General features: G+C 44.2%; 1 protein-coding gene across 1 annotated transcript; it reads right to left on the bottom strand.

Moving 5' to 3' along the window:
* Positions 1-5,198: 5,198 nt before the first annotated feature.
* On the bottom strand, positions 5,199-7,806 carry LOC139640007 (cell surface glycoprotein 1-like; the record flags this gene model as incomplete). Its single annotated transcript, XM_071514169.1, has 1 exon — positions 5,199-7,806. A coding segment is annotated over exon 1 (2,608 nt), but the record flags the coding sequence as incomplete, so codon positions are not given.
* Between the last annotated feature and the right edge of the window lie 2,560 nt (positions 7,807-10,366).

The following is a 10,366-nucleotide window of genomic DNA, read 5'->3' as shown; positions in this document are numbered from 1 at the left end:
TAAACTATTAAATAATGTATAAATTAATACCTTAGTTAACATGAACACCATTAGTAAATTACACATTAGTTAACTGTTAATTATTAAGCATTAACTAACCCTTAACTTAGTGTACCCTTATTGTAAAGTGTTACCAACAAATCTTTAAAATTCCTGTCATTCTATTTGGGTAAAGAAAAAAAGAAAGCTCCTAAAAGCCTCTTTCTTTTCTACTGATTTTTTTTTTTTAAATACTGTGTTCTGATTGGTCTATGGGCCAAGTCAGTTAATACATTTATTTATTGTTGACTCTATATGCAGCCCTGTAACCCTGAAGGAGGGTTACTGCCGGCTAATGCACACACTCATGTAGTAGACGCAAATATCACAAGGCAAACACACCCCTCGCTGCAGGGGGGGGGGGGTCGGTGCCTGGTGTTGGTTTGCCCGCTATTACTTAACTCTGCTGTGACTCACACTCAAGTACATGTTACACAGCGTAAAAGGAGGACCACACACACACACACACACACACACACACCATCATCTGGCCAAAAACAAGGAGTTCCAGGGTGCCATGTACTGACGGGCATGACTCGTCAAAATAGGGCCGTGAGTGACGATGAATAATCATTATGTTATAAGCTTGTATGTTTCCTTCATATTCTCAAATTCTTCCAATGTGTTATTTATTGAACATATCTTGATATTTTTATATTTTGTTTCCTAACCTCATACTGCACATATTTCAAATCTTTATTATATACGTATATATTTTCATATCACACATATATTTCCATTCATTTTTTCCTTCGTCTGTTAACTTCTAGTGTTGAAACTGTCATTATATTTAATACCAACCATGTGCCATATTTTATTTTTTTCCCTTTGCCATTTCCAGTTACAGTTACCTGCTGATTTCCCCCCCCATTTATCTTAACTATGCTGTTATAGTGGGTATTAAACAGCAATACTGCTTGTCACATCAAGAGGAAAAATATGTTTACAAAAAGCTGAAAGAAAGAAAGCAGTAACGTCATTGTTGTTGGACTCAGAGATGCAGAGAGAAACAGTGAGAGAGCGCTCCATTGTTCCTCATGCTGACTGCTGAGCCTATGATGACAAAATGTGAAAACCTCACAACTCAAATTTCAAAACGTTTTAACTTCAATTGAAGGATAACATGGTTCCTCTACGGGCTGAGGAAATTCTACAACACCTTAGACTAGTGATTCTCAACCGTTTTCATGTCAAGGACCCCTAATTTAGTCCACATTTGGGCCCCGGACCCCCATTTGATAACATTTTGTCTCTCAAACCCAAATCTGAGAATATTTTTATTGTTAGATATGATTTTGTCCAGAATTCCATGACTATCTGTACTGTAGGTAGAGAGATAACAGTGCAACTATGACCAAAACAGTCATTCTTCTACATTCTCTAATTATGTTAACTTCTTGTAAATGAAATAATGCTGAAGTTTTACAGTTTTTCAATTTGCTGGGGACCGCCTGGAACTCCCTCAAGGACCCCTGGTGGTCCCCGGACCCCCCGTTGAGCACCACTGCCTTAGACTTATGAAACCCTTTCAAAATCCATTGGATAAACTCAAAAATACACGGTCACACTAAAAACAAGGCTGTGCTTAGGTCCTGAAAAGTTGACATTTTGGAGATACAAGGTTTTCCCCCTTGACTGCGACGATTAGTGGGGTTTCCTCGCCCTGCACTGCAGGGGTCTGAGCGTCCTCCCAGCATGCTTTGCTGCCGGTACCCACAGGGAGGCAGTCGGCGCTTGACGTCCCTTGTTCATTATCTCTCTCTCTCTCCGTCTTTCTCTCCGTGTCTCTCGCCCCCTCTCTCTCTCTCTCTGTATTCCAGGTCCCAGTGGCCGCTGAGCCGCAGTGGCCTGCTTTCACTGTGCAGTGTGCAGCTCTTAAAGCTACAGGCACAGCCGAGGGCCTGCGTGTATACATGGGGTGGACCGAATAACAGGAACGCCACACGAAAAAGGATTTTAAAGCTGCACTGGGCAAGATTTGTATGTAAAAACCTTGTCTTATTGGCCTAAATCACAAATTGGGGCTGCATTAGAGATTGGAGATGCCAAAGATTCACCCCATTTGCCCAAATGAAATTCTGGTGTCTGGCATGTACACTTCTCTGCCACTTTTCCCCCAAAAGAGACAGGCTTATAGCTAGTGTTTTAGAATGAAATCCTTTGCACATTGTGAAGCAATTGGCAGTTTACAAGTCTTTACCACAAAAGCAAGGGAAGCAGCCTCTATCCATAGATATTAGTCAAGAGCATTTATATAGTGCCACAGGGCAAGAAGTTTCCTTGCTATTTAATTTGGTTCTCTAAGTTCACGCTATTGGAGTTGTTTGTTTTGCTACTGTGTGTTATATCAGCAGCAGAAACTTTGCTCAAGCAATCAAACTCTACACTGCTTCAATTAATGCCATGCTCGAGTTGCGAGTGTTTGTTGAGATTGCTGGCATTTCCCCCATTGCACAACTTCTTTTTTTCCACAAATTACATCCCCTGTTCCGTATTCATCCGTATCATCAAACATTTTAACTCTCAACGTGGGGTCCGGGGACCATCAGCAAATTGATGACTTGTTAAACTTCAGCATTATTTCATTTGCAAGAAGTTAACACAATTAGAGAATGTAGAAGAATGACTGTTTTGATCATAGTTTCACTGTTATCTCTCTACCTACAATACAGATAGTCATGGAACTCTGGACAAAATCATATCTGACAATAAAAATATTCTAAAGATTTGGGTTTGAGAGACGAAATCTCATCAAATGGGGGTCCGTGTCCCTAATGTGAACTAATTTAGGGGTCCTTGATATGAAAAAGGTTGAGAATCACTGACTTAAGTGCACACAACGTAAACAAATAGATCGTACAAAAACCTTAGACATACACACACAGCCGAAAAAAATATCATGTCCATCATTATTTGAATAGGAAAAAGGATTAAAGAACATTTTGAAGCAAAGAGGATGCCAACTGTCAAGTTTGGGCACGTAACAGTCAAGTGCAATGAGAAGCGTAACGGATAACTGCTCCCATGGAGTAATTAGCAATAAGATTGCTTTGAGTACCAAGCCCAACACGGTTTGTGTGTCCGTGACAGTGTGTGTGTTCACACCCTGCTCTATTTTCATGTGACCCCATTACAACACAGCCTGACAGAAATGTTCACTCCTGTTAAGAAAAAAAGGAAAAGAGCTAAACGTGAGAAAGCTTCATTAAGAGTCAAATACCGCAGGTGATTATTATAAACATTGGTGAGACACAAGTACTCACATGATCCCCCTCCAAAGTGGCCCCCGTCCCTCCTTCACCAATCTCCGCACAAACAGAGGATTAACAAACCTCTAACCACAAATGGATTCCTTGATTTGAACTAATCTTTAGAGGCCTGGCAACAAGTCTGGCAGTCTAACTAGCCAGCCAAGGGATGCAGAGAGCCTTTTCAGGCTACCACAGTGTGGACTTGAGTGACAGAAGGCTAGATCGACATGAAGTATGAGCATTTAAGGGGTTTCCGTTGACAAGGAACTGGTGTGGCAATGCTGCGTTTAGCGTTAACAATGGAGGCTAGCCAGCTGAAAACAGGCACACCCAATGAAATAAACTCACCTAGCCAAACATACCCCGCCTGATAACCTACAGAGTTGTGGAGCAGCACTGCAGAGAAGCACGAAAATAGCACCGAGGCTGTAGCTGAGGGGGAGGATTCAACACCACAGGGTTCACATACAGAACAGGACACAAAAAGAGAACTCCTCCAATAGAACGCAGGAATCACATCATAATTAGGAAATGGTTACAAAGTGTGGATCACTAGCTTAAATTCACATAAAAGCAGCCCAATCGGTTGCCTTTCGCCTAGTTTCTGCTGGCCTGAACGCCGACTCATAAGTGTGCCAAGTGTAGAGTATGGCACGCAACACATGCATAAGTATCACTGCATGTGTTAGGATTACTCTGTCTGCATACCAGCCTCTGTGCTTGCGTGTGTGTGTGTGTATGGGTGGGGGGGGGGGGGGGGGGGGGGGGGGGGGTTGCGGTTCATGTTGGAACGGAAGGGGGAGGTATTGGCATGAATGCCTTGAGGAGACTGCTGCAACTCCTGTAAATTTACATCTTCCAGTACTCTGCCCAGTTTCTGGCCAACTTATCTGATGAGATCTGTATCGCACACAAATATACTATAGAGTATGCAGAGTAATTATCACTGCAAGCTGCGATGCATGAAAAACAGCAGTCTGGCTTGGAATAGCTCTCATATTCGCGGCGTATCATTTTGCAGAGGAAAGGGAGGGACGGCTGGAACTAGGCTCAAGAGAAGAGTGAGGACAAGGGGGGACTGAGAGATCTTATGACAGCAAACTAATTAGCCAAGTTGGCATGCTGCCTCCAAATCTACAGGGCAAATTATCACACAAAAATAATAGAAGAGGCACAATGGCCTCTGGATATGCCATTAATTTTGTATCGCTTCCCTTCTTTGCATTGTGCCTCGTCATGCTTGACAATATCTAATCCCAACACATGAGATATTAATGACGGGCCAGTGGAAAAAGGTTAAATAAAGCTCCGTTAGTGACCGTTCTCTTTCTTGAACGATCTTCTCCTCCCAAGTGCAGTGTGCTGTGGAAAGTTGCATCAAAGCAGAAACCCAACACTGGGGATCGACTGTGCCGCCTGACTTCCAGGCCCCTTGCAAGCAGACACTCAGGCACCATATTTAAAACCCCCCACCCGCTCCCTGCCAATAGACCACTGCCGAGCTTTAAAGGACAGAGGGTAGGACAGGGTCAAACGGAGGGGGGATCAGTAGACCATATGCAGCCTCAGTGTCCATATACCCCATTACAATGTGGTTTGATCCTTTGACCTCTGTGACAACTGCACTGCGGGTGTCACCATGTCCATAGCAATCTCTACAGATTTGGCATACTGTCAAATAGACCCTGAAAAGCTGCCATGACTTTAAAGAGCAAGATAAATCTGTATTACAGCTTTGTAGATGCATACCTAAAGAATGCATGCATTATCAAGCTCTTCAAACACATGTAACCATATGTTACACAACAGGAGATTCAAGGGTGCGAGGTGCAAGTGAGACAAGGGGTCATGTTGAGGTGTTTGCATGAGAGGTTAGCGGGCCTACAGCCCAGAGGGAAGAGATGTTACCTGATAAGTGGGTTAGTATTGCTGTCAAGACATGCTCAGCAAGATGGTAGGCTTCAGCCACCCACTCGTCGATGGCTTCTACCTCTTTGGAATACGTGCTGTCGGAAGCAGGCTTGGTTTGGGAAGATGGAGGGCTGGGAGCTGAGGTAACGGAAGACTGCTTTATAGATGCAGGGTCGGAAATCTTCATACTAGGCTCGAGTGCCTCCTCTTCGTCCTGACTGCTGCCCAGCTCTTTGAGAGCACTGATGGTGAGCCGCTCTTGTTCGAGATCCATCACCATGGTCGGAGGGGACTGGGGAGGAGGCGCGCCGGTTTTGGGGAGCTCGTCCTTGGAGGCGAGACCTTGATGGGCGTCGTCGGGCTCTTCGTCCTGCCGTGACTTCAGGCACTCCCTCATGAACTCCACAAAGCTATCCGTAGCTCCAGAAACTGAGCAGTCGGGCTCGATGCTTTCTGGGTCGCTTGTTGTGTCAGGTGTATGGTGACCTGCTTTAGTGTCCTTCTGGGTCTTTGAGCCAATTTCCTGCTGTGGGAGAGACTTGCCGCTTTCCATGTTATCTGTAATGATGTCATTCTTCACTTTATCAAGAACTGGCTCCTTGATGCTCCCACTTTGGAAAGAGGAATATGGGTCTTTGGGATATTCTCTATAAGACACCTGACCAACTGACTTGGGAAAGGGCTCTTCATCATCCAATGAAGTGATGTCCTCCGGAACGTCATTTGTGGTGTTCGCACTCAGCGTTTCAATATGGATCTGAGATGGACCAGAAGGCGAGGGCTCCTTAGCATGGTTTAGATCTTTCTCATCCAGCATGTCGTCCAAGGCAGGGGGCGCATCATAATCATAATCAAATGACTGTCTGTCATATACGTCATCCTGCATGAAGGTGGATTTAGAAAGTGAAGCCGTTTCAATATAGCCCTGTTTCTCTTCTGTGCATATCTTTTCGTCCACTTTGGATGGGGTGTGATGAGCTGGATCCTGAGCGGTAACAGTCTTGTCGGGTTTAACCAGGATTTCTTGCGCTTCATCTGACCACTCGTCATCGTTGTCTGGGAAGTCTACTTCTTCATTTGTGACAGACTGTTTGGCAGTGAAAGGGGAGGGTTTATCATTCAACTCACTGGAGGTGGTCTGTGATTTCTCAGGTTGTGCAGAACCGGAGTCCATCGGTCCATCGGTTTTTGATGCAGATGTTTCAGGATCAGATTTGAGTATTTTGTGTTTGGGAGAGTATTCAGCATCGGAATCCACAGGTGAGGATGGAGGAGAGTAGCCTTCCATGAATTCAGTTTCTAAGGGGCGTGTCTTGGGTGGCTCAGTTTTAGTCACCTCCGGCTCTGGTTCAGGGGTTTTGGGAGCCTCTCTGGCTGGGTCTTTTACAACCTCATAACCCTCATCTTCCTCCACCTCCAGCTCCATTTCCATCTCCTCATCACTATAATTCGGCTCATCGGTCTCAATAACGTTGATCGTCGGGACCTGCATTAGCTTCCTCTCTTGCTTCGGTGGTGGAGTCTCTTTTTCCTCAGTGGGGAGGGAGGAATCCAAGGGGGCAGTGGTGGTAGGATCACTTGAAGGTGCAGGAACAGAGGAGGGAGGAAGGGAGGGAGGAGGAACAGAGGCTCCATCCTCAATGACGGTATCATCTGACTCTCCTGAGCTGTCCACTTCACTCACCTCTTGGGGCTCCAGATCTCCACCCCACACGGTCTTCTTGGCATCCGAAACATTCTGTTTAGCATCAATGCCAGCCGGTGGGGAGAGAGGAGGTGATGGGGAGCCAAACTCTGCAGGAGGTGCAGGGGAGGCAGGAAGCGCCGAGTCCAGATTTGGTGGAGCCTGGGCACCAGATTTCTCCTGTTGGTCCCACATGTAGGCTGTTGGCAAAAAGCTGAGGTCAAACTCCGACTCCTCCTCAACACTAGGCTGCTTGGGCGCCTCATCGGACTTATCTTTCAGTTTTGGAGCTTCAACAGGAGAATCCATGAAAGCGTCAGGGACACCAGCAAAAGCTGCAGGAACATCGGGTATGACTATATCTGTCTCCTTCACCGCCTTTGATGTAGCATTCTTTTCTGAAGCCAGGGTGCCTTTATTTAAATCTACAGCATCATCAAAGTCTGGTGCTGGAGGTAAATGAGCCCTCATCCAGTCTGCTGTGTCTTCAAACTCATTCACTTGTCTTATATCTCCAAGTACTTCAAAGGGGGACTCTGGCGACTCCTGGTCAGCAGAACCTCCTTTCTTCTGGAAAGTTGAGGTGATCGTCTCAGTGGGAGACTTCTCATAGTGGCGGTCTCTGAAATGAGGGAAACCTCCGTCGCTCCTGAAATCAGGTTCCTTCTTCTTGGCAGCAAGAGCTTCCAGTGCCTTTATCCGCTCCGACACAGGAGATGTCTTGATCGGTGAATCTGGTTGTCCATCTGGCGGCCCTGCTTCACTCCCATAATTACCGGGTGAGAATGAGCCAGGCTGAGAAGGAAAGCGAAGGGAGGTGGCCACACCTTCAGAGGGCTTGTCGGAGCCCAGGACCACCCTTTTGTCTGCATTGCCATGCAGGAAGAATGACGACGGAGAGGAAGAAGGAGGGGAGGGCATATAAATCACAGACACTCAACTCCCATGCACTTCTAGTATTATTCAGCGAGGCCTTGATGTTGCAGCCCAAGCAGTCATGCATTGCATCATGGAACTGTAATATTGGTTTATAATGGATGGGATCTTACTTTTTGCATGCTGCTCTTAACAACTACAAAAAGTTGCCATTAAGCAGCCACTTAATATGGCAACATGAAGAATGATTTGTATGATCAAAATGAAACAGCACCAAACAAAATAAAATGTCATAGGCTGATAATATTGTTTGTAAATCACTGTGTGGCTTTGCTGACTGGATGTCAGTTTTTAAATCTATTAGACTTACTACACACTCGCAGGCTTTTTTTTCATGAACTGTAATTGAGTCCCTATTACATAAGAGAAAGTAAAGAATGTTCTCTGTACACACCTGCAGGTAAAAAAAAAAGAAAAAAAAAGGAGTGGTTTTCAGTGATTTCCAAGAAGTTTCCAAAACCTAGGACCATACATTCAAATCAAGTCAAATGTAAAAAGTATCTTAGAACAGCAGTGCTGTTCTAAGACCATTTGCCTCCTGGCTTCTTGTGACCTGACCTGTGAACTAAGTTCAGTACTCCTATTCTTAGAATCTTTATGGTTGTTGAAAGTCAAATATTATTGCCACTCCTGGAAGTGTGGATTTGACAGTGTCAAGGATCTGTGACTTTTTTTTTTAAATGTTACAAAGTGCAACCGTGTACAAGGCCTTTTTTTGTCCATTTTGTTGGTACCTTTTGAATATAATGTAGAGCCTTCCTATCTGTTCATCCGTACTAAAGCAACGTTCACTGATGCTACTTCTTTGGCTGTAAATGGCCATGTCAATCCTATAAAAAACACTGCTGTAAAAAAAACGGAAGAAGTTAAAACTGCATCTGGCCCCTTCCTCTATAAGGAGCTCTCTCGGTGATAACGACAGCAAAACATCATAGCTGCTATTGGTCATTTCATATCAAGACACCTGCAACAGAGAACACTAGATATAAAACTGAAAGCGACACAAGAAGGATGAGATAAAAGTTGTCTCGAGAAACATGTCTGAAAGGTCAGAAAAGATAAACACTCTCTGTATCCACTGCAAGACTTTTAAGGGCAACAGTTAAGGACAAGCATATATCTATCATATTAAAACAGTTTTATTATATAATTTTGATTATAACCAATTTTAAAAAATCTAACTTGGTAACTGAAAGTTGATGCTACATAATATTCATGTAACCTTAATAATGAAAGAAAGAGAGAGATGCCAGCATCATTATAATGGTCAAGTTATTCCCTTGTCTCTAATCTCATCAATTAGGTACTGCAATTAATTCATTAGCTTAGTACAAATTCAATACATTTTATTCCAATGTCCTGTAATAATGGCTCATCTCTAGGACAAAAGTGCTGCACAACCCTGGGCCAAAAACATAATCAAACGACAAAAAAGTGAATTTAAATGCAACTGATTTACAGGACTTCTCAAAACACATGAGGAAGAGAACTGAGTACAGCAATTTGCTGCAATGATAGCTGAGACCCCAGAGATGGGATTTGTTTCCTCACTGTTAGACAGCTGAAGCACAGAGAGGTTACAGACTGACTGTGTTCACACTGCGAACAACATGATCGACAAGTCACCAAAGTCCATTCATTTCCTACAGAGCTGAGCCACCAGGGGAACTCGGCCAATGTGTGGACGGTCAAAAAGCTTGTCAGCCGTCAACAGCCAATCAGATTTCTACGCTCGCTTGTTTCCCTACCAATGTGATTTTGTTTCATGAACAATAGTTCCACCTGGCAAGTGCAAAATGGATGAGAAGTTGATTACAGCCATTCAAAGCTTCCCAGTTCACTACAACTTTTATTTTAAAGACTACAGGAGTAAACATCTCAAACGATGCTTGGCGAATGATTGCATTCATTGTTCCAGTCAATGGTAATCTCTTAAGTAAGTTCTAAGTAGTGCTTGCTAGCTAGCTACCTATCATAAAATCAAAACGATTTAATGTTAAGACAGCCAATACCAAAGCAGTGAAAAATATGCAGGAGAGCTCTCCTTTTCTAGATAATCTATGTTCCCCCTGTGCTGTCAATCAGGTTATTAACCCACCACTATTCCTCACACCCACAGCTGAGGTGACATTTTGAGTCACTGTGATGGCAGGGTCCCCCTCGGGTATCCTGGGGGCCACAGAGTCCACAAGATGTTCCAAGCAACTGTTCCAATAATCACATGATCCCTTTCAGCACCAAAGGTCTCCTATGTCATTTTCAACACCCAGCGTCAAACCACCATGAATTGGCAGCTATATCGGGAGGTGAACGTCAGCTGTCCAGCTCAACCTCTGCATGCCCGACTCCACCTTCGACCAGGGTTTAACTTTTACTCTGACCAAATAATCTAACAGGTGTACCGTGCAGTTGTTTTTTTCTACTTAATACAAGGGCCATTTTTTCCCCCAGGGTTGATTAAACACTGTTGGGCGTTTCAAGTTCACCACAAGCATGTTTGGATTGGTTCGTTCAAACTCGTTTGGCCAGGTTCTCAACTGGTGGT

Source organism: Centroberyx affinis, unplaced genomic scaffold, assembly GCF_046629955.1.
Source record: "Centroberyx affinis isolate AG114_WGS23_722 - 3 ecotype Tasmania unplaced genomic scaffold, CSIRO-AGI_Caff_v1 ptg008132l_1, whole genome shotgun sequence".
Taxonomy (NCBI): domain Eukaryota; kingdom Metazoa; phylum Chordata; class Actinopteri; order Beryciformes; family Berycidae; genus Centroberyx; species Centroberyx affinis.
The sequence above is the reverse complement of the archived record's forward strand: the minus strand, read 5'-3'. Positions and strand labels throughout refer to the sequence as shown.